The 25,099-nt window shown below is 44.8% G+C and overlaps 1 protein-coding gene across 1 annotated transcript; it reads right to left on the reverse strand.

Moving 5' to 3' along the window:
• Positions 1–2,002: 2,002 nt before the first annotated feature.
• Positions 2,003–18,316, reverse strand: TRIM25 (tripartite motif containing 25). The gene is made up of 10 exons (XM_065415810.1): positions 17,711–18,316; positions 15,499–15,594; positions 11,479–11,712; positions 10,664–10,820; positions 9,066–9,101; positions 8,316–8,399; positions 7,016–7,081; positions 6,216–6,242; positions 4,376–4,450; positions 2,003–2,532 (listed from the first exon to the last, which is right to left on the reverse strand). Exons 1-10 carry the CDS (start codon positions 18,314–18,316, stop codon positions 2,003–2,005), a joined length of 1,911 nt encoding a protein of 636 aa, XP_065271882.1.
• Between the last annotated feature and the right edge of the window lie 6,783 nt (positions 18,317–25,099).

The following is a 25,099-nucleotide window of genomic DNA, read 5'->3' on the forward strand; positions in this document are numbered from 1 at the left end:
CTTCTATCATCCTTTCCAACATGTTGCTAGTTTAGAAGATTCACCAGCCCACATGCAGATTCAATGCCAAAGAGGACACATCGCTCAGAACGATGCTTCAATTTTGCACGAAGGCAGTTTTCAGACTTTCGGAAGCCACAGTACCGAACTCAGTATCATGGCCAAATGGCACATAGAGACTTGGTACTCAGGGAATGCCATACTTCAGAAGAGAAACTTCTCTGACCCTGCGGTGAGTGACCACAACATTAATGCTGTTAGACAAGCCCAAGACGTACTGTTTTTCTCCACTTCTTCCCACAACTCCTCAAAATGTAAGGAGGTATTGCAGAACTTTATAACGTAAAGAAGTAGAGCACCCGGATACATTGTGTGAGACTGGATGCTTCATTCCAAGAGGCATAGCAAATAGAACCTTTAGATTAAAAAAACCACATCAAGTTTTTTAGGTAAATTCTGTTCATTTCAAACAGGGCTGTTTTTTCTAAATGGTGGGGTTGAAAAGCACCTTGATCTCTACAGCAGGAGCATTTTGTGGTGCTGCTCACCTTTCCGATCTTTAATACCCCGCAAATGTTCAGAATTTGTGTTGTTCCATCCCATCAAATCTTTCTTTAAGACAATTCAGATACGCCAATGATAAATCAGTAACTTCTTAACCCTAGCTACTACAGAGGAATTTCTGCAGGGCTTCTTTCTGAAGACACTTGGCTTCGATACATGGTTCTTGGGTATATCACTGTCACTTGCTCGTCTCCTTTAGAAGTTTCTGGTCTGCTATTCCAATATGCTACCCCACGTTGGCTTTTACCATCCAGTGCTAAAGACTTGTATTTATTTAATTCAACCCACACCCATCGGCAATAGTGTTAGACAAACCATGTGTAGGAAGTATCTTCCATAGGTTTAACCATTTCTAAAGGCCTCCGATACCTGTGCAAGGCTGGTCTCTTGCCTATAGACTACTGCCTGAGCAACAGGAAATCAGACAGCAAAAAAAAAAAATCACTCTCTAGAACCAATGATGGGATCGAGCAAGAGAGGGAGACAATGCTGGGCTTTTTCAGAAAAAAAAAAAAAATTCCTACATTCGGGACAGAATCAAACTCCCACTGACATCGGTGGTAATTGGATCTGACCCTTATGTTTAGCCATGAAAATCATTTGATTTTGTCATATGGTCATCATTTCTCTTGTAAAAGAAGAAACCGGGTTCTTTTACAGGCTTTTGCTTGAACTATCTTTGCTATCTAGTGATTACAGGGAAAACCTCAGAGTGTTTTCATGGTCATCAGTGCTCCACCTATGGATTTAGGAATTCAGATGGGAAGAATGGGACGCACCAGCCCCCAAACTGCATGCGACAGCCAGTTAAACCTCCTGCCCAAACAGAAAAATATTGGTGCTACTTGACCCAAGATTCAGTTGATGCATTGTGTAGCAAAAATCTTTGTCTCCCTCTGTAGAAAGAGGAACAGTGGAGCTGTTGCCTCTTGGCGTATTTGGGATTTCCTCTTTAATATTGCTATAAAAACCAAGTGCCTTAAATTATTTATTACAATTTAGTAGGTTTAAAAATAGAATTCCTGTTCTGCCCTCTGTGACCTTCTTTTTTTAAGTTATAAAACTGGAAATATTCACAGGTAAAATCTTTTTAGAGACGGAGAAAAGTTCTCGCTCTCCTTTACATTCATATGCAGTAAACGCCACCTTTCTTCATCTGTGTCAAACTAGAGCACTAAATCCAGTCTGTAGATCTTGCTTTTCTAACCAGTAACTTTCCAGTACTTGCAGGACTGCAGTCTAGTGGTTTTGGATAAGCAGAGAGCCACTAGAAAAAGCCATCCAGCAAGCTAAAGCAAGAACATATGTGCTTTGAATTAAATGAGCAAGCTAGAACTACAATAGTGAATCCCGGAAAATAGTGAATCCCGGAAAGAGAGAGAGAGGGCTCGAGCAGATGTAAATACCCTGAGCAACCAGATTCAGGTGTGACAGCCTATTATTTCAACTGGCAGAGCGAAAGCATAGTGCCACTGGAAAACACCCAGAAAGCAGGATACAGCGCTTCAGTGAACTGCGCTTTAAATTTGTAGATCAAGTTATGTTTCTCGCCAACACCCAGGAAAATAACGAATCCTCCCTCGTAATTGAGCAGCACACCAATCTTGGTGGCCTTGGTGTTGGGCAGACATTTTTCAAGATCATTATGCCAGGCTGAAATTTTCGAATTAAACCACTCAATGCACCAGGAGCTGCTGTTCCTCCCCAGGCGGCTATCCGCCCCTTGCCTGTCCATGCTACCGTAGCAGATGCCGATGCCGCAGAAGTTGTTCCGTTGCAGTTCCACTTCCCAGTAGTGGATGCCCCTCTTGAAGCACTGGAAGCCCAGCACTTGGGAACAGTAGGTGAAGCGCTGAGGGTGGGGGCTATACTTCTGGGGTATTTCAGAGACCGACATCTTGGTGTTTCTGTCTGATAACAGCACTTTGTTATGAGCGGTGTTGAAATCCAGCGTGATTTTAGCAGCATCTATGGAGAAATACATCGATACATTATAAATACTAACGCAAGGTGTGAGTGCATGGACGTGCCTGTCCGTGTGTGTGTGTGTGTGTGTGTATGTATGTATACGTACAAAGAGCGGGGGAGCGAAGGGACAGAACAGTTACTGGCCCTATTGCTTACTCTCCAAAACACCAGTAGCTTCCCCTTTTCCGCATGGCAGCTAGTGCCACACAACACACTTTCCCCTCCGGGTGGGGGTCGGGGGGGACAGGAATGGCCACCGCAGTGCGGCCAGGCTGGGAAGGAGAGGAAAGATAGCAGTTTGAGATTTGAACACACACACACACACACACACACACACACACACACACACCCCCCTCAGTGCTCTCTGGCCACATGATCCCCTAACCCAGACACAGAGTTACACACAGTCTGATCACAGCCACATGTAAAGGGAAAGAGCTAGTGATGTGTTAACGAATAAGGACAGATTAAAAACACAACCCATCCCACCAAACCATGTATCCTCAAGATCATTACACACACACCCCAACCGACCACCATAAGAAGTGCGGCCTCCAGGGAATTAACCCTGCAGCCGCTACTCTTTGGCTCCGATCCAGCAGAACTGGTGCACAGAAATAGGGAAGCGTGGGTGTTGAGCAAGATGCCTGCAGTCAGGGTCAGTACATGGGAACGGGATGAAGGCAGCGCCTGCTGATCCACCGCTCTGCAGCGCCAACAGTCATTCCTCCAGCAGGCTGGGGGCCCAGGCCAGGACCCGTGGAGGCTCCTGTAGCCCTGAGACAATGGCCGTGGTTGTGGAGTGGCTCGACTGCTGCCCTGTGGCCTGGGTGATTTCAGGGTGGCGGAGGAGAGTGGAAGGATCCCTTCTCGCTGTATCCGAAGGGAACTGACAACACAGCCCTGGTACTCTGGCAGCACAGGGGTTATTGATGTGGCACTTAAAGGCATATGCCATCATCAACCTACACCCCTGCCTGGAGGCGGCCACCCCTCCCAAGACAGAGCTCTGCAACATGCCCGGCTTCAACTGGCACGAGAACCCCAGGCCATACCCCACAAGTGTAGTGCCAAAGGGCAAGCCAGGCAATGACACACGTGCAACATAACAAGCATTCCACAATGCCGCCGACACGGCGTAGCTGTAGGCGGATCACCAGCTTTCTAACGGTTAGCATGAGCAGAGAGTAGTGGAAGGGAGAGAGCCTCACACTGTGGGTCTTGAAACCAATCCGCAACTCTTAGGGGTCAGCAAGAGACCTTTCTGGGGTGGGGGAAATGATCCCTTATCTGCCCACTGTGGGCTTTCTTCTGAAGCATCTGGTGCTGGCCATTGCTGCAGACAAGATACTGAACTAGACAGGCCATGGGTCCGATCCCACCATTGCAATTACTATCTTCCAGTCTGAAGTCTCCCTTCTTTTAGGAGCCCAACTCTCATTTTTAAAAATGCCTTCGGAGCCTAAATGCCATTAACGTTCAATGAACCCCACCTGCGGAGTTGAATCTTTATACCATATCCCAGCAAACTCATTTGGAACAGTGATCCCAGGCCAGCAGGGCCATAAGTGAGTGAACCTCAAAATTAGTGTCACACTTATGCTAGCAGTGAATTTGACCTACTCTGGCAACAGGTCCAGTATTTTAGTAGTTAACGGCCTTACCCTTTTTCTAGTAACTCCCCATATATATATATATCAGTTAACCGGCAATTTCAGTACATTAATAAAGCCATAGCGATGCAAAGATCCAGAAAGAAGTGAGTCACATAATACCACTGAAGTCTAATGTGATCATAATAAGAATCAGTCATTTTTAAAACATAACACGTCAGGTTACTTACACTCCAGGAGCTCCTCTCTCGATTTCGTTAAAAAGCTTTCAAGAGATGTTGCACCTGGATTCGCAGTGTTTGGTGCTGAATTTATGGAAGAAAAAGAAACAATGGCATGTCACTTAATTCGTCATTGGGGAACACGCAAAGTTCATGCAGTTTCCTTACATGTAATCCAATAATGTCCTAAAGCTAAATCTATGAACCTCAGATTAATAGAACAGGCCGTAGAAAACCAGAACCCCTCTGCACATGGGACAGCCTGGAGAAATTCCAGTGGTTGTATTAAAGAGCATATTACTAGAGTGAGTTCTGTTAGCCACAGAACAGGTACAACATGGAACTTGCCAGCCAGGCATCCCCTGCCTTGTCCCACCAACAGTCATTACCCTTTTCTGCAGGGACCAGCTCAAGGGGGAAAAGGCAAACTGCAGGCTGAGTTTACATTCTCTGGCGTCTCTGTAGAGCCAGCCCATGGTGGGTAGCTGTGATGAGGGTTCTGGGTGTGGACTGCTCACTAACTTATTTCACACAGGCCACTACCGACCTTGGCCCGATTTGAAACTGAGACAGGTTAAGCAGCTCCACATCTTATTGCCAAGTCCCCTAAGTCACCCAGTTCCCCATCTTATACTTTTAGCTATTTCTTCCTCTAAGTGTTCAGCAAGTCATGCGTGAGAGGGAGACTTGCAACCTGACTGACCTAGTCATCCTGAGCCCAATCCTGCAGGTGCACAGCACCTCCCGCAAAGCCCTCAGTGCCCTCGACACCCATTAGAGAAATCAGGAGGGAGGACACTTTTCCCCTTGCAGGAACAGGAAATACAGGCGTAAGTCTGGGGGGAAGTTTTGCCAGGGACTTTGACGCAGCTGGCTCAGGCACAGTGTGCATTTCCTACTCCTGCTGGAATTCTGCACCACTGCACACTGCAGAATTAGCGCAGAACTAATGTTCCCTGCAGAATTTTTTTTCCACGCAGAATTTGTGATTTCTACCAAAATGCTCCCGCTGTCAGCCCCAGGTGCGGCTGGAGCTCCCACCGGGGGCTCCTGAGGCCTGGGGAGGGTGAAGAACTCTAAGGAGCAGAGGTGAGGCTGGGGGCTGAAGTGAGGAGGGTGGGGGCTGATGGGGTGAGGGACTGTATTGATGGTAGGTTCTGAGCAGATGGGGAGAGGGCTGGGAGGGTGAACTGAGAGCAGGGGTCGATGGGGTTGGGGGGGCTGAACTGATAGGGTGGTGATGATGGGAGCTGGAGGACTGAACCGAGGGAGGGCTGAATTGTGGGGGGTTGAATTATATTCTGTTATTTTGACAAATAAAATATGCAGAATTTTAAAATATGCGCAGAATTTTTTGGCACAGAATTCCCTCAGGTGTAATTTCCTCTCAGCTTTGCCAAATGCAGCCCGAGGCTACCCTGTCTCACCCCTGCATTTCCATTCCAGAGCCTCTATTGACCCAAGCTTGACAATTATGTATCTTCCACGTGCAGCTCACATTACGTCAGTGGTGGTCTTGGATCCTCCCTAGTGGCCCGTCCACAGAAGAGGTTAATGACTCTTCTACGGATGCCAGCTAGAGGACTGGGTCCTTGGGCTCAAGCACTAGAGACTAGGCTTTCAGTGAGGGAGGCCACGGGTCCAGTCCCCACAGAGGGCCATTCTCACGCACAATTTTGCGAGCTAAATTGACACAGCCAGACACCTCTCTCCTGAAGAGACACGAGGAGCTTAGCGCTCATTTCCACTTGCCTCCAGCACACTGAAGTCAGCCATCCTCCACTTTGCATTTTAAGTAGTACGTTTTGGGTTTTTTTGGAGTAAAAGTCTCTTGAAGTTCTGAACTTACCAGATTTGGCAGGTTTTCTTTTATCCCCTGAAAAAGTAAAAGTCTCTGTTACTCAGTGTAAGGCCGGATGTATTAACATTTAAAAACAACATCCATTGACACCGAAGGACAACGCTGCAGCTGGTATAGCTCGGCTGAAGCCAATGGAATTACTGCAGTTAACAGCAGCTGAAGTGCAGGCACATTGCAGTCCAATGCAGATTTTTCCATGCTGGAAATTAAATATTACGCATACACACCCACAGAGTGTACGTGGTTGCTCACTTCTCCAACAGGCTGAAGCATACGCTACCAGTCAGTTCAGCTCTGACAATATAGGGCCTGATTCTGCACATGCTCTAGGCACAGAACTCCCGTTGAAACCAACGGAAGGTCTACGTGTCAGGCGCTTGCAGGGTCGAGCCAGTGGTTTTTAAACCACTAACGCACAGCTAACATAAGACCCGTGCAACATTGCTTGTGTCTACATCCAAGATAGCTAGTTGCTATACGTTTGTTTTACCCTCTTCAAGAGCTCTAGCTACAGATTAATAGCTCTATATTATACATAGGTCATTTCTTCGCAAGGTGATTGTTTTTTTAAGCCAATGGAATGGAGGAGACCTTGCCAAATCAGACTGAAAAAGTCAAGGTAAGATACATCAGTCCAATGGGCACTTTATCTATGGGTCCCAATGCAAGGTACCAAGAATCTCATCTGCCTTCCCACCCCTCCTTGGCTTCAGCACCTGGCAGGATTGGGCCCCAGGAGCATAAACATAACCAAGATCAACAAGAACAATGAACAATCCATCACTCACTGGTGTCTGCATCCTCACTCAACTCCGACTGAGGCTTCTGATGGGCTTTACCTATTTTTGCAGCTTCTTGTGAAGGGAGAAGACAGAACATGAGCAGCTTATAAAGCAGGACGCATCACATGCAACAACAGTCAAGGAACAGACATTTATGGCCAGCTTAATGGAGACTTTGGTCCCTTGCACTGTTACTGTGGAATAGCTGGACTAGCAGGCAGAGAACTGAAAGGCCAAGGAGAGTCTTGCTTAGCCTTTCCACCTGCACTGACACACACAGCAGTGCCTGAACCACAGACCAGTGGGCCACCACACCATGTGCAATTTGCCTGGTTAGCCCTCACGAGGCACTCGACCTTGCGAGATGCCAGGTGTTCTCAGATCCCATTGGGTTTGCACCTCGCAGAAAACTCTGCACCTCGCAAGGCCAGGGCCCTGCACCATCTGGACACAGAAAAGCAGCATAGAGGCCCAGGGCATGATCTTGCCATCAATCTACAATCTTCGGGCGTTTCACATGTATATGTAGGTGCCTCCAGCAATAGGCAGAGTTGTAATTATTTCAAGTCCCTATCAGTAACACACCACGCACTAAATTCTTGGGCTATGCAAATTACATACCAAGAATGTTCTCTCCAAGGGCACACCCCTTTAGATGTTACCTGCCATTCCCATACCAAAGCTATGTTAGAGGAATACCGTCAACTTGAACGCTGTAAAACTAACTCACTTGACTTTTCGAAAGCACACCCTTTGGTTAAGGGCTCCTCAAGTTATTCATTTTGACTTGTAAAACTTTTCCAATTTTCTGTCGTCTCCCTTGCAGAAATTTAGGGGGGAAGGGGAGCCTTTTGGGTGGGTGAAGGAGCAACAAACCAACCCTGCTTGGGCCCGCCTTTCAGTGCACATTTCTGTCTTTTGCAGCAGCCGTTACAGGTACATGCCCTCTAGTGGAGCCTAAGAAAGAGCAGGGGTGTGAACTTCCCAGTTCTGGGCTCTGCCCTGTTGGGAGGGATGTCATCATGCAAGAGACAAGATATACAACCATCAGCCACATGCACTGTACAGCTGACATCACTGGGTATACAATCTAACCAAACTCAGGGCTGGGGGAATAATTTCCCTGAGCTTTCAGTTCTAGTCGTCTTGGAGAAGCTTGCTCTTGTTTCAAACAGAGATGTGATTTTCAAGTTGATAGTGCCCCTTAGTAGTCATCTATTTGCTCTCGCAGATACTGCTGCATTGACTGCTAGAGGAAACACTGAATGAGCAGCATTTGGGTTTTGATGGCCACCCGTTAACTTACGTGATCCAACAGCTTTTCTTCCAGATGCTGAGAGTTTATTTGAAGGGTTTATTTGAAAAGCCTTAGGTTTCCACTGTAGATTTGCTGCAATGAAATCACACGTGCCATATTTTAGAGCTGTATTGCTGTAACAAGGTACAATGAGAGGAAGCATAGTCTTGGGGTTAAAGTATCTGGCTGGGAGTCAGGAGATCTCTGCCCACATCTGTGGCAGAGCTGGGAATTCAACTAAAGCCCCACTCCTACAAACACTTTTGCTCAGCTTAATGGGGCTAAGTTCATCTTTCTGCATCAGTAAAATAGGGTACTAGTAGTTTCTATCTGTCTTAGAGTTTTATGCTGCCAGACATCACTGTAAGGTCTCAGAACCTGGCAACAGGAAAGGCACTAGTGGACGTCATAGAGTCTCTAGCGCTTTACGCCTTTCTCTATTACAATATAAGCTCTTCACAGCAAGGACTCTCTCTCATTGCATGCACAGCACCTAACACAATGCAGCCCCAGTCCACTGTAATACTGATGAACAACAAGGCACACGTTTATAAAGATAAGCTCATTACAATGTTGTCGTCTTCCTACATCTGACACAAGGTACAACAAAAAAAAGCTTGGTCTTGCCAGAGAGTCAGGTACAGTGATCAGTACCAATACTTTGTATCTGTTTTTATTAAAAACATTTAAAAACAGCCAAGGAAGGAGTGAAAAAGATAGAAGCAGGGGAGAAAGGAGGACAGGGCGTGGTGAACTTACCCTTCTCTTCCACACTTGGTCTGGACTGTCCACCTGCTGTTATGGATATTTGTATCAGTAAGTACAACTGTTTCAGATACATATTGATCTTTATTAGCAGCCCTTACAAGCCCACTAGCTTTTGTGCAGCAACAAAAGACTTGGCTCTAGACATGATGAAGATAGCGTGGCCTCTTCAAACACTTTGTAAACAAGCCAGATTCCCCTTCACTTTCCAACACCGTGCACAGGCCTTGTCTACACTGGAGAAGTACATCAGTTTAAACTACATGGATTTAAAAAAATATTTACTTGAAATGGCACAAACCCCTAAAACAGGCACTTAAACCCAGTGTAAGCATTTTCTTTTAGAGGTTCAGACCATTTCAACTAGATGGATTTTTAGTTATAAAGAAGTCCACCAGTTTCCCACGGTGGGCTATAATTCAAAAATCACCCCCATTCTGAGATTTGTCTTTATCCTTAGGCATATGGCTGACCCATGCAGCTAGACTGTACTTACAAACAAAAGTCTGATCCCACAAACACTTACTCCCTCTAGATTTTTATTTTTTTTCTCCTTCTGAGTGACTGTCAGCCTTTTATATGCCTGAACGTGAAGCTAAAGAGCCATGCTTAGACTGGTTATCAAGGTGAGTCAGCAGAATAACTCTGCACCTCTACAAAGAGGGTATAAAACCTGACACCCTGTCACACTTCAAGAATGTACTTAATTACAGATGAAAAATACAGCCCAACACTTTTGATTTGATAAGAGGGATATCTGTCCCATTCAGCAGGTCTGACTTGCAGACACGGAGCCAATAAACTAGAAAGCTTAATGGGGATAACCCACTCTTCGATCAGTGCTATAAAATTCACTAACATTTATTTCACATTCACCATTTTACTCTTGGCTCCATGATTTCCACCCAGCCCTACTTCCCCAGTCTAAGATCACGTATCGAACAACCAACTTTCTGCTCTCTACAACGTGACTCTACACACACACAGAGGAGTACGGAAGGAAAACAATATTCTATGCTAAGGCTGCAATAGCGGAACAGATGAGGGAAAGCCCAACGTGCTAGGAACACAGATAAACCTGCCGACAGATATACAGGAAAAGTGTAATTCCATTTCTTTCCACATTTTTAATTCTCTTGGTGAATTTCTCCTCATAGGTCAAGATACAAGACTAATTCTTTATTTATCACATTCTACTTCTTCATGATAATATAGCTTTCTATGAGAGTTCTGTCAAAGGAAAAAACAGTGGGAAAGTATCAAGACACACATAAGTTTATCCAAATGTAAATAAAGCGTACCACTGTTTAGTCCTGTTGACAAGCTTTAAATAAAAACACACCTACATCAGTTCTCTTTCCTAAACATCCTGAGTATTTAACTTGTAGCATTTTTATTTTGAGATGGAGGGTTTCATTACTTTACAAAACAGCTCAATTGACCAACAGTTTTAAAACATCCATATACAAAATTGTAACAAACCAGAAAAGTCTGCCTCTGAATATTTTAAATTTAAAGAAGTTATACTATTTAATCTCAAAACAATAAAACAGAGGCCCACAGTGGTAATTCTCTCTGAAATGATATCGTACCTTCCATTTTCTTCTCCTGAGGTTGATTCACCGTTCGTTTCACTATTTCTTTAAGGGAAAAGGCACCTTGATAAATGGTGTGTATCAAGTTTTGGTCCAGATCAATTCTGGGGATGAAAACATCTTTGGTTGAAGTGTTTCGCAATTTTGCTGCTTTCTGTAATAAGATATGGAAAAGCTCATGAAGCCAGGGATAAGTCACTGCATAGAAAAATTTGAGTCTGGAATGTCATAACTGGCTTAAATTATTTTGCTTCTCCATTATTTCTTGTGTGTGTTGATTTATTGGGGGGAAGGGAGGTTCTATTCAAACACTGATCATTCATGGCAAAATTCAATAAAAAGGAGCCTACATGGATTATTTTTTCACATGATATCTGAAAACTGAGGAAGAGCTATTGTAGATGGCTCACAGCAGTGAACTTAAGTTACACATGACTACTTCTCTGGTTAACTGACCCTGCCAGGAGGGGGCAACTGTGGCTAAAGGCTGCGAGAAAAAGAAAGAAACTGGAGGATAATTTGCCTATAAAAAAAAAGGGAGAAAACAATTATGCAGACAACAACAGGAATAACAATTCTAACCAGTGATTCAACGGGTAAATCCTATCACTGCCTAGAGTACTCACAGGACAGTTAACTCAAAGGACTCATTTCCATGCCTTTTATAAAGCCAAATCACATAGCAATTATTAATATAATCTTTATAGAAAATCTCTTTTTATGTACTGTTAACGGATTGATAAAAAGTCTTAGAGCAGGGCTCCTCCGAAGTCTCTTTCTGAGCTCAAACAAAGTCGGACATCAGAACTCACCTTTAAAAATGTAATATCATCATCTTCAGTCAGTGCCATTTCAATCTGGTCCCTGATGACCTGAATTTCATTTTTCTTCTTTCCCAGGACGTTATGGACATAATCAAACTTATCACAGACTCGCTTTTCCTCTTCTTCAACCTTCCTCATTGCCTGGTTTTCTTCTTCTTCTATTAAAGCTTTAATTTCCAAGAACTCACTTCTGAGCAAATCCATCTTTCGGGCAGCTGTCTCCTAAATCACCAACATATTGACATTGGTTTCAAAGCGGCTACTTGTGGGGTAAGGACTGTAGTGAACTATCTCTGCCTGCATTCCATTTCCCCACAGCAGTCCCCTAAAAGGCCTTATCCTTCCCCCCACATCAATGGCAAATCTCCTATTCACTTCAAAGGGAGCAGAAACAGAGCCCATCCCCACCCTCGCCCCCAAAAATCAGTCACTCAGTGTTAGGCATGAAACAAGGCAGGTTCTGCCATCTTGTGGTTAGAATGGAGAACTGCAAATCAAGACTTCAAGGGGAAGTCAAAACACCTCTTTTGATAAGGATTTTGATAAGGATTATAACAGGTCAGCAACCTGCGGCACGCGAGCCAATTTTTACTGGCACGCTGCTGCCAGCCAGGGTCCCGGCCGCTGCCCCCGCTCAGCCCGCTGCCAGCCTGGGTGAACGGAACCCCCGGCCAGCAGCGGCTGAGCCAGGACCCCAGCTGGCAGGAGCCGGCGGATGGAACCCCAGACCGGCGGCGGGCTGAGCCGCTTAGCCTACCGCCTGTCTGTGGTTCTGTCCGCCGGTGTAGTGTATTAAATTTCTCCCCGTAGGAATGTGCTACTTGCGGAGCACCAGGACTGGCAGCCGTAAGTAGTACACTGTAAGTAGCACATTCCTATGGGGGGCAATTTAATACACTACACTCGGCCCCGCTCAGCCCGCTGATGGTCTGGAATTCTCAAAATATGTTCTCGCACCCCTTATCAAAAATTACACTACAATTAGCTTAAAAACTTGAAAACTTCGTATGTATATTACAGTAATCGTTAAAAAATGTATAATGTTAATAAATAGATTTGATGAAACAAAGTAATTGTACTTATGTGCCTGTGCTTAATTTGTGTTTTTGAAGATTTACCTTCTAAAAAAAATCTCGCATGTCTCGCACCCCCAGAAAGGGCATCTCACACATTCAGGGGGTGCGGGCACCCCAGGTTAAGAACCACTGCACTAAACTAATAAGATCTGCATTTTAATTTAATTTTAAATGAAGCTTCTTAAACATTTTAAAAACCTTGTTTACTTTACATACAACAATAGTTTAGTTATATAATATAGACTTATAGAGAGAGACCTACTAAAAATGTTTAAATGTATTACTGGCACGCGAAACCTTAAATTAGAGTGAATAAATGAAGACTTGGCACACCACTTCTGAAAGGTTGCTGACCCCTGGATTATAACAACTCCTGTCTCACAGGGGTTTTGTGAGGCATCATTAACTAACGTCTGCAAATCACTTCCAGATCCCCCAAGACAGACTGGCCCGATGGGGGTGCAAAGTTATTATTCGGAAGGGATGAGCTGAATGTGAGGTCTCTGACCCAGCAGGGTATTCACATGTAATAGCCCATTGGTCATCAGCATGGATTGAATTTGGGACCTCTGGATCTAACAGCGTGAGCTTCTATTGCCTGAGCTAAGAGACCAGATGCATTAGCTTGGAGACAGTAGCAGACTCAGATCTCTATATGTGGTCCAGCTATTAGAGGGCAACAAAGGCCCATATTGAGTTAAAACAGGTTACACCTCCTCTCCCCTGACTCCAGCTGGGTGAAGTTCAGCCCTAGCATCAGAAGCCCAAAAAAATTCAGCTCCCCACGACATCCAAGTCAACAGCAGGAGCCTCCACGTCACCATTTTCAGTTATGCCGCTCCCATGAGATTACATGGGCACGCACACCCTCAGCAAGTCCCCTGCTCCTTTGTACAGCAGAGGTGACAGTATCAGGCAGTCAGCACAGCTCACAGAAGCGCCACATTCAGAGGGCAGTGCCATGCACACGCCTGCTTACTGGTAGAGGGGAGAGAAAGGCGGAGGAGTTTAAACAGTCTCCAGTCGGCTCGTCAGTGAGATTGCACAAAGCGTGCTCTCACCCCAAGGAGTGCCAGCTGGTTACCCTCACTTTCCCCAAGAGGGATTCATTATGGGGTGAATGTGGTTCTTTGTCCCCTTGTAGTGGCTAGTCTGCAATAAAGAGACAACGTGTCTGGTTCCTCAGCTAGCGTCTGTAGCAATCTAAGGTAAACCAAATTAAGGCCACTCTCAATTCTGAAGAATGTCCACGCACGGGTTTAATGCAGTTTAACTAATCCACTTTTAATTCACACCTTTAGTTAATCTGGATTAGTTCTCCTGAGTGTCCCCATGCAGACACGCCCAGAATGACATGCCAAACATCACAGAAAAGAGTCTGGAGGTGGAGCATGGAACTGAACCCCGGTCTTCCAAATCCCAGGCTAGGACCCTAACCACTGGACTATCCTCCCTCTTTAGGGAGCAGGCTCCCACTGACTTCGGTGGGCTTGGACCAGTTCTTATTCCTTTAGCTCAAGCTGTACAGGCTCATGCTTTTCAATGGGTTCTAACTCCACCGTTAGTACCAACGGGGATTACCATATAAACATAGGCCATTCTTAGTCAGATGATTACAATGCCTTCTGTACACATCCTGTCAAACTACTACTCATATGGGTATATGACTAGGGTGACCAGATGTCTCTATTTTATAGGAACAGTTGATATTTGGGGCTTTTTCTTATATAGGCACCTATTACCCCCCCACCCCATCCCGATTTTTCACACTTGCTGTCTGGTCACCCTATATGTGACAGAATGTATCCCATGTCCACACCATTGTAATTTTTTTTGTACAAGGCATGTCTTGTAAGGAATCAAATCACTTGAAAAAACTCATAAGTTTGCTGGTCAACATTTTCCTGATAAAATGTGTGTGGCAACACTGTCTGCAAAGTTATAAAACTTCCCTGTATGATGTTATTAATACATGTTCCAAACTACAGCCCTACCAAGCAAAATTTGGCAAACAGGTCTGTCCTAAAAAAAGTAATGTGTGCTCTGCTTAATTTGCATTTAAGCAGTAACCAGAGTCATGAAGCAGGAAGGGGAGACAAAGGAAGTTCAAACAGGTGGGAAAAAACCAGCAGGGAATATTCTTCCAAATAGACTTTGTCTCCTGACTGAGACTATAAAAAGGAGGAACAAACACCCCAACCCCTCCCCCCCCATCCATTCAATGCATGTGAACAATGAAGTAAGTAGCCGATGGACTGCTGAAAGCATGTCGTGAGAAAACTTCACTTTGAATTTAACATAGTCTGTTAAATTAGGCACCAGTTGCATTTTATCTTTATTTTTCTTGTAACCATTTCTGACTTTTATGCCTCATTACTTGTACTCACTTGAAGTCTCTCTTTATAGTTAATACACTTATTTTATCTAATCGAGTGTGTTTAAATTGAAGTGTGCGGGAAACTCCATTTGGGGTGTCAACTGTGTGCATATTATTTCTATTACAGACATAAAAGACTGTATACAAGTTGTACTGTCAAGGAGAGGGCTGGCCAGCACAGAACATACAGCTCTGGGGTCGCCCTGAAGTATAAGGCTGATGAGAGCCAGCCAGAATGTAACCCAAGTGAGGCTGGCAGGCTGCAGTTGCATACAGACATTCAGGGTGTGGCTTGCATGCTGGAAGGCTGTTTGTGAGTATCCCAGGTGGGAGCTCCTTCAGCAAGGTATCATAAGGTACCCAAGGTTGCAGGGCAGGGGTGACACAGCTGCTCATTAGTCTGGATTGTACCCCAGTACGTCCCAGGGTGTTTGCTTAAACGTCATTCTTATCTGAGTATTACAGGATCCACATACAAGAAGCCAGGATCCCAGTGGCTAGCATAACCCCAATAGCAGAACAAGAGCCATTTTTAAACAAGGGTTATCCACTTACACTGGCTTGTCTTTGCAGCACCCTCACTTCATCCAGCGCCAGAGAAGCTTTTTCGCTCTGATTATACAGCTCCGTCAGTCTGTTCTTCAGCTGTGACTGCAAACAGATCAGACCCCAAATTAAAAGCATAGATACTGCACCTCTTCCCAATAGGCACCATATAAATAGTGAAAAGCAAATTAAAAGGTTAGTTTTAATCAGCCTTTAACACAGGATTTTTTTTTTTAAATCCAATGTTCCTTAACTGTACAAACAAAGACAATCTCTGTACACGGCTGGGATGGTGAGCAAGCATGACTGATGCAGCGCCATGTTTTCTGAGTCGTGACGCTCACGCAGTCCTGTATCAATAACACGAGTCTACCAAGGCAGTGCTCCTATCACAGCACCTCTGTCAGAGCACACTTATCACAGCAGCCTTCCTGGCTCTCGGGGGTTTAAGACTGAACCTTAACATAATTTTAATCCAACCCCACCCTAAATAGGTACCCCAGATCCAAAAAACAGGCCTTCACATTTGGCCTACCCAGTGTTCTATTATCTTGGCTCAGTTTCTCTCCAGGGTGTTGCTAAGAAGCCCTGCCCGACCGTGTTTAGGTTCTACTTTGTACACACAGAACAATACAGTTTAGGCAGGATGAGAAAGGTTTGTTATATGAATTCAATACGTCTCACTAACAGTTCAAATTGAGCCACCCGGGAAAGTATATTTGGTTTCACCATCAGATTTCCCAACCAGAGCATGCTTCTTCTACCTCCACCACCCAGCCTGTGCAGAAGACTTTTCAGCTGAAGTTCTTAAAAGGATGAAGCAAAAGGAGGCAAGTGTCGTTCTCCTCATTTTACAGAGAGTAAATCTGAGCAACAAAGGTGAAGTGACGTGCCCAAGAATAGAACCCAGGTTGTGCTGACTTCCACTCCAGTGCCCCACTGGGCCACAGCATCACACTAGCTATGCCTGTGAGTCACAGAGGTATTTGTGCATAAACATGTTTATGGCCAGAACCTAAACTGCAGAGCTTACAGATCTCACATGGAAATCAATGGAAGTCTTAAGCATAAAAGCTTGTAAGACTGGGCCCTTAATAAGCCATGTGATTCCTCCACTCCCCACACTTTCATCCCTCTTAAAACCCCCTTGCAAAGGCTACTTTCCTGGTCTACTACATACAGATTCCGCCACTTGAAGAATATTTAGGAACCATTTCTGTGACACTCAGAGTACCCACTCCCTTTTAAGTCACAGGGAGTGGAAGGTGCTTAGGCCCTTGATCTAGACCTGAATAGCTCTAGTGGCTGTAGATGTGAAGAATTAAGAGCTCACCATTGGCACAAGTTTTTCATAATTCACTGGACTGTTGCCAACGGGTTCAAAAGCTGCAGGTGTGCACCTCCTCCTGCACCCCAGCCCTGAGCCAGCACCCCACACTGCCTCCTGCACCCCAGTCCTGAGCCCCCTCCCAGAGCCAGCACCCCACACCGCCTCCTGCACCCCAGCCCTGAGCCCCCTCCCAGAGCCAGCACCCCGCACTCCCTCCTGCACCCCAGCCCTGAGCCCCCTCCCAGAGCCAGCACCCCGCACCGCCTCCTGCACCCCAGCCCTGAGCCCCCTCCCAGAGCCAGCACCCCGCACCGCCTCCTGCACCCCAGCCCTGAGCCCCCTCCCAGAGCCAGCACCCCGCACCCCCTCCTGCACCCCAGCCCTGAGCCCCCTCCCAGAGCCAGCACCCCGCACCCCCTCCTGCACCCCAGCCCTGAGCCCCCTCCCAGAGCCAGCACCCCGCACCCCCTCCTGCACCCCAGCCCTGAGCCCCCTCCCAGAGCCAGCACCCCACACCCCCTCCTACACCCAAACTCCCTCCCAGAGCTTGCACCCCTCACCCCCCCTCCCGCACACCAATCCCCTACCCCAGGCTCAGCCCAGAGCCCCCTCCCACCCTGAGAACCCCTCAGCCCCAGCCCAGAGCGCCCACCCCCTGGCCCAGCCCAGTGAAAGTGAGTGAGCAAAGGAGACCGTGGAGATGGAGGGAGCAGGGCCTCGGGGAAGGGCCGGGGTAAATCCTGGGTTGCCCTTAAACCAGTGCTGCACATGTCCACTGGGCGGGAGAGGTCAGATACCCGCGGAGCAAACCAGATAAGAGCTCGGGCAGGGCAGTGCCGATCAGCACCTCGGTCCGTGCACCCCCGGGCCCGGGGCCCTCGCCCGCCTCACCTCCTTCTCCGCCTTGGCGTCCTGCACCGGGCCGGTGGCGCAGGTCTTGTGGCTGACCAGGCAGACGCAGCAGATGCAGCTGGCGTGGTCCCGGCAGTAGAACTCCAGCAGCTTGTTATGGTCCTGGCACTTCCTCTGCTGCAGGTCGCGCAGGGGCGGGCACAGCTGGTGGTCGCGGAACGCCGGGCTCTCCTGGTGGGGCCGCAGGTGCTCCAGGCAGAAGGAGGCCATGCAGGTGAGGCAGGTCTTGGCCGCCGCGGCCTCCAGGCAGCTGTCGCAGGCCACCTCGGAGCGGCTCCCGTCCCAGCCTTTCTTCTCCTCGGCGGCCGGGCTCGCGGGCTGGGTGCTGTGGAACTGCTCCACCACCCGGCACAGCACCGTGTTTTTCTGCAGCTCGGGCCGGCGCTGGAAGCTGGCCCGGCACTGCGGGCAGCTGAAGCCCGCCTGGAGGCCGCTCCAGGTGACGTCCAGGCAGGGCCCGCAGAAGTTGTGGCCGCAGGGCGTGGTGACCGGGCTCTCGAAGAGGCACAGGCAGATGGAGCAGGTGAGCTCCTCTTCCAGCCCGGCCAGGGAGGGCACGGACGGCGCCCGCAATAGCTCCGCCATGGCCGGGGTAGTGGAGGCAACTGCTGCCTGCTGGGCTGGGTTACTTAGGGTGCCCCGAGCATGCTCAGTAACACACGGCACCCGCTCCGCTGGCGGCGGGAGAGGCGGGCCTGGGAGGGGAAAGTGAAACTCAAAGCGAGCAGCGGGGTGGCGGTTCCTGGAAATCACGTGGAGGAGGGAAGTTCAGTGCAGGGCCAGGCTCCCCAGCAAATCCCTCCCCCGCCCCAGGCTGCAATTTCCCCAAGCAAACAGGGCTGGCTACTGCTTCGCTGCTTATTCACCCCCAGCCACACCTCTGGGGGGCAGGGAGCCGCTGGCGCTTAGCTTAGCTCTAATACAAGAGCAGCAGGGAAGAGGTTTTCTGCAATGTATTGCCCTTCCTCTCCGCTTCACCCTCGCCCCTTTCAGGTTGGCCGGGGTGACGCTCCAACAAAACTGCTCCGGAGTGAAAGACTTGCAAAGCAGGAAACGCCCATATAAAGTTGCAGTGTGTTTGCCTAAAAAGAACAGGAGTACTTGTGGCACCTTAGAGACCAACAAATTTATTTGAGCATAAGCTTTCGTGGGCTACAGCCCACTTCATCTGATGCCTTCAGTGTGTTTGCCTGGTCCCAGCCCCTTCACGCAACATGCAGATCCACTCCTGCGCCCTTCAGGATGAGCGGGGAGCTTGGCAGCTCATTTAAGAAGAAAGCAAATTGCATGAGTGAAAGATCTACACAAGCAACAGGAATTTGAAATATTACAAAAATTGCAACATGATTTTTTTCATACGTTTTATTGTGAAGTACTGGTTATATATATCTTACATTTATTTTATTTTTAAATAGTCCTTTTACCTTCAGGTCAAAATAGTTAATGCATTTATGTAATTTTTGTAAAAATCAGTATTTCCTGTTGCTACCCCAGATGTCTTTAAAGACAGTCCAGTAACTCAGTTACTAAAAAAAACAAGTTTAGGTTGATTCAAAATACAGAAGAGAAAGGCAAATCACATGCTATTGCCATACGTGACCTAAAAGTCACTCTACATTCACATTAACCAGACCCACAGTAAGGCTCAGATTTACTCTCTAGACCAGTAGAGTATTACTAGTATCCTGCCAAAATAATCTTACTTGGTCACTAATATTTGTGTCCACAATACTGCAGTCAAATGAAGCCACTGAGACTCCATAAAGGCTCAAAGGTCATTGGTTCTGAGCAGCCCCTGAACCAGCACAGCCATTGCAGACGTCACAGAGGTCATGGAAAATCACAGAATCCGTGACTTCTGTGACAGACACGCAGCCTTACTCATGACTATGTTGCTTGAAATTCACAATTGTTGAACCATTTCTCTGCTTGCTGCAATGCTGTGATTTTTTTAAATCTCATTTCAGTCTTTATCTTTATTCTTTTATTATGCTAAACCATTTCATAGGTGGAAAAAATAAGTTTGATTAGGATGAACAGCACAGGACGAATAAATGGCCAGTAATGAAGTTCACTTTCATTTTTTTCTGATTACATTTGGATGCTGTCCATTTTCTACACCTGCGTAATAGTCTGTGTAATAAAAATAAAACAGAAATAGTAACTAAATAGTAATAATACTTTGCTACTTCCATTGAAGAATCTCCAAGCATTTTATAAATATTCCTTAACTAGGCCTTACAATACCGTTCTGAGTATATAGGGGTCACCTCTGCAGTGGGAAACAGCAGCTGTACAAGAAAGAAAAGGAATACTGCACAACAATTTAGGATTAGGAATCATGTACAGTATTGCCAACTCCAAGCATTGAGAAATCATAAATCAGCCCTCAGAAATCATGAGACTGACTTACAGATTGTGAGATTTAAAAAAAAAAAAACATTTACATTATTTTTGTTTCCTTCTGGCATTTGCATCTTTAAGGTCACATTTTCAAAACTATATCCATAACCATGAGGACTAGAAACTTACTTTTAAACAAACCCTTAGAGTCTAGTGTATTCACTTGACTGCAGAGTCTAGGGCTTAAAGAAAAGTGCCAAATATTGTGATCCTTGTGATAAAATGTCAAGACTTGGCAATAGTGCGTGTATGCAGTCGAAAGCGCATGAGGAGTTCAGATAGGCAGTGTTATCAGGGTCGGCTCCAGGCACCAGCTTAACAAGCAGGTGCTTGGGGCGGCTAAGGGAGAGGGGCGGCACCCTATATTTGCAAAAGGTGGCATGGGATCTTTAATAACCACCATGGTCAGGTCCTCCATTATAAAACTTTAGAAATCTCCCCTCCCCCTCATATAATCCTCTAGCTCCATGCTGGGATTGGTTCAGTGCTGACTCAGAAGCAAGGGTGCCACTTATAAATTCCTAATAGCTCTTCATATGAGAAATGAGCAAACTGACTAGGACAGTCTAAGAATAGATCAAAAACTTCCCCTACTCCTTGAGCCAAACGCTATATTTTTGTGCTTTCTGCATTTCTGGTTTATATAAGACGTGGAGATCGTGGAAACTCATCAGATGTCGAAGTGCATGCCACTTTGATGTCTGACTCGACTGAAACCCTGATGTTCTGGAAAGGTCATGAGAGTCTTATCTCCTAAACTGTCCTATCAGATTTCTAAACCAAAAAGATCTGGATAATTTAGTGGTGATTATGCAAATCAAATTGGACTTCTGACTCTACTGGGGTTTGGCCATCCTTGCTTCCACGACTGTCCTTCTTGGTCTGCCCTATCACATTATTCAGATTAGCTTACACCCACTTTCTCTGTGTACACTGATAACGCCTGCTGCAGCTGTGTATTATTGAGCTTTATCTGAACGTGCAAACAGTGAGTAACAAACAATACATGCCGGGTTGAATCACTGACAATGTTACAATGCATTTTTTCATGCTATGGCCAACTCCAGTGATTAAGAAATAAGCTATTGTTTATGCTGTATTTGTAAAGGACCTGGGATACCAAGGTTTGCATATAGAAACTGTTTCAATATAAATCGATCAGGAGCATATTTTCCCCAAACCAACTGTTATTAAACCTGTTATATAGAAAACGAGAGAGAAATAGTTTTACAATAATTTTCAGCAGCTTGTAACTTTTGACTAACTCTGCCCAGTATTTAAACCAGGCAGCACTACCACACAGGAAACCCAGGTTCAATTCCCAGATAATGACAGCTGCCCCTACAGGGCTAGCTGTAAGCTGTGAAAGACAGAGGCCCTGTTTCTCAGATGCACTAGAGCTGCTTTGCATCACTGCACTGATGCACAGAGGCCTGAAAGATGGTGGAGCCAACCGCAGGAGGATCAATCTAGCACAGAGGAATGGTATTAGGGACACAGAATTACCACAATGGATTCTGTGCTACCATCCCCTCTCCTGGCTGTCAAGGTACTGGGCTTTCATGGACCTCAGTGATTCCTCCACTGCAGTTAATAGCCAGGATGAAATTAGTGTAGCCCTAAGCTGCTGTAAATTATGCTCGGAAAGAAGGCCAGTGCACAGCCAGCAATCCATGCCTAGCATTTCAAATACATCCCAGTGGTTAGCACTGTAATTCATAGAGTTGCTTTTTCTTAAATTCTATTTAAAACAGAGGTCTAAAGTGAACCTACATTGAGAGCTGCTGATTTTCCAATTTACATATGATTAAAAAATACATTAGCAGGGGACACTGGTGTTTCCATCTGTAGCTGCTCAGGGACCTGCAAGAGAGGAAAAGAAATCTCATAAAGCCTAAAAAAGAGGAGTGACTCCTTACAATAAAATCTCTTAAGTGTTTTTGAAGACTAAATCACATATACATTATCACTGAGTCTGGGGCTATCTATATGGATTTTACCTCCTCAACTAGAATTGTACCAGCACTATTTATCTTGCACGAACTATCAGGAAATGAGGAATTATTTAGTGGACTTCATTTTCTTGCTTAGTAATATGGGTGGTGACCTTGCACCGAATCTCATTGGGGTTCTGCCTGGGCACACAGCTTTGCTCATGTAGATGCAGCAGCATGATCAGGGCCTTAAAATGGTTGCCCAGAAAAATACGATAGGTCACATTTTAGTTTAGCATCTGAACACAAGATGGTTGAGAAATGGGAAGTGGAGAGAGATTATTTAAAAAAAAAAAAAAACCACTGTAGAAGAGAATTCAGTGCCTGTAACCCTTTGGTTTGTTGCCAGCACTCTAACAGTGCTATGAATGTAATAGAACATACAGGGCTCCTGGCAAAAACAAACATGCCGCTTTCCTAAAGAATTTGCAGATCCAGTATTAGCTGGAGTACAGCTTAATTGCATGTACATCTCCTGAGAAGTGGGTTAGGCTTCAGAACCATAAAATAGTGTAGACAAGAAAAGAGTGTCAAAGTGCTGAGAGTAATTGCTAAAATTTTATTGTTCAAAGAAACATCTTAATTATTTCTGTTGATACCAATTTAAGGATGGGACTTCCACTTCTTGTGATTTTTTTTAATGTCTTAGGGGACACTGGAGTCTAAATATAAGCAAAATACTCATCACTGATGAAAGAAAGAAATAAGAGAGTTTAACATAGATTATTACACTTTTAAGAGTGGGTCTGCCTCTGGTAGGAACATTCTTCACTAGGTAAATTGTGACCAAAATAGATTATTCCTCCAAATCATCAATGAATTGTACCTTAGTTGATATTAGATAACTAAGACAGTTTATAGCTGGGCAGAGGAATTTTGTTTGAGTCAGAGAGTCCTATTTGGTTTATCATAGATAACCTATATATGGGCAGACATAAGTGATCTTATTAACTAAGTCCTGTGCAAGGGAAACAAAAGTATTTAATTCAGTTACTTAAAAGAAACCATTCAAGAATTAAATTAGCAATGTTTCTTATAGGTCCACCACTCAAGGAGTGGTCCTGAGGCAGTCAAATTAATGAAAATTAAGCATCTTCAGTTTCAATTTAAATCCCATTACGTCTGTTTTGATCAAGGTTATCTTGTTTCCCCTCCAAAAGGGCATAGTCCAACCATTTCAGTGTTTGCTTGAGAAGTTTTTACTTCCTCAAATTATGTCTTTTCAATATCCCATTAAAATAATTTCAAGAACAATTTTAATCTACTCAATTGGCAATGCTTTTGGAAACTATAAAAACTGTTTTCCAAACTTTTCCAAAATAGGCATTCATCCATCAATTCTCTCTCACTTTAGCTAATCCAGCCTGGAGTTGAGACTCCTCCATACTTTTGTTCTAAGCTTACTCCATTCTGAAGTTGTGCAAGGAGACTGTTAGCCCCAAACATTAAGTCTTAGAATGGAATCTTTTACTAAACATTATGCACTACAAAATAAGACTTCACCACTTCCCCTATTGTCTACAATCAAAAACAATGTAGTATTGTACCAGTGCATGCAAGAATGTAAACATGACATTAATTAGTAACTGACTATATACTGTACCAACCTTTGAAAACTGTTTTGAAAATATCAGCCCAAGCGCACCATCTGGTCACCACCTTTTGATGTGATTTTGAATGGGGGGGGGGGGCAGATATTTGATTTGCTAGTCAACAGAATACTACTCCCAAGCGAGCAGAATTTTGTAAACCTGGAATACTTTGATTTACATTGGTCAATTTTAGAGATATACATAAGATGCAAGCAAACTACAGATGTAGACAAAATGAAATCTTAAAAACTATAATAATCCAAGGTGTTTAACGTATAGGTATATTACGTTACCTCAGTAGCTGTCAAAATAAACCATAATAGGACTTCGTACAAACTCTGCCTTCACTTAATTGAAATTCAGTCTATTCAAACAATATTGTTTCATATCAACTGACTTGATTTGTGCTTGTTGAGGGATTTGGTGGACTATAAAAACGACTTTTATAGTCATGAAATATTCTGTAATACTGCCACCCAGTGGCCAAATACAATTAGTAAATGTGTATCTTCAAAAACCTTCTAAGTACTTACACTTCAATTTTTATTCATGATACATTGTGAGTCACATTCAGCTGTAGAATGGGGAATATGGATCTTGGGTCTGTTACACAAAATGCATATTAAATGTCAGGACTACTCTGTTAGCAGAGGACAGTTCTGCTATAAGATATTGCAAAATGTTTCCATTTAAATAAATTGTTTGCAATTCTTTTGCAGAAATGAAAAACAATCAGCAGTTACCTAAAAACACAAACTTTTGGGGATAAAACTTATTTGGCTCAAAAATATCTTACTAGTTTTTTTTTTTTTTACTGTTTCAGTTCTCAACTAAATATAGTTTTTCATTTATTCATTATCCCATTTTCTGAATTTTAAAAAAGTTAATATTGCAACACAAAACATTGCCAAATGAAAACCAAAAATATTTGAACTGATCATGTAGAATGTTAACATGTTTTTGTATGTCCTGTATTTACACAGTAAAAAAAAAATCACAAAGGATATTGTAACTTTACACAATGTTATAATATAGATAAGGCAAGTTCTCTAACCCAAATAGATTACAAATCTAGATGAGCAGCCTATGATACAGACAATATTTCAGGAGTCTGTTGTATCTAGCTGTTTTCTTAATGTCTTAAACTTTGGTCTTTGGGACAAGGATCATCTTTATGTGTCTATGTGCCATTGTGCTAAGCAACGTACAATCAGGCCTCCAAGGTGCTACCACAATATCAGTAATAATGAAAAAAGCAACAACAGAGTATTACTGGAAGATACTGAATGAGGCGGGATTTAAGGAGGAAAGAAAGGGCACTCAGCATAGGACACTGAAACATATCAACACAAAGGGCAACACAAAAAACAACAGTTTTT

Source organism: Emys orbicularis, chromosome 13, assembly GCF_028017835.1.
Source record: "Emys orbicularis isolate rEmyOrb1 chromosome 13, rEmyOrb1.hap1, whole genome shotgun sequence".
In the NCBI taxonomy this organism is placed as follows: Eukaryota; Metazoa; Chordata; order Testudines; family Emydidae; genus Emys; species Emys orbicularis.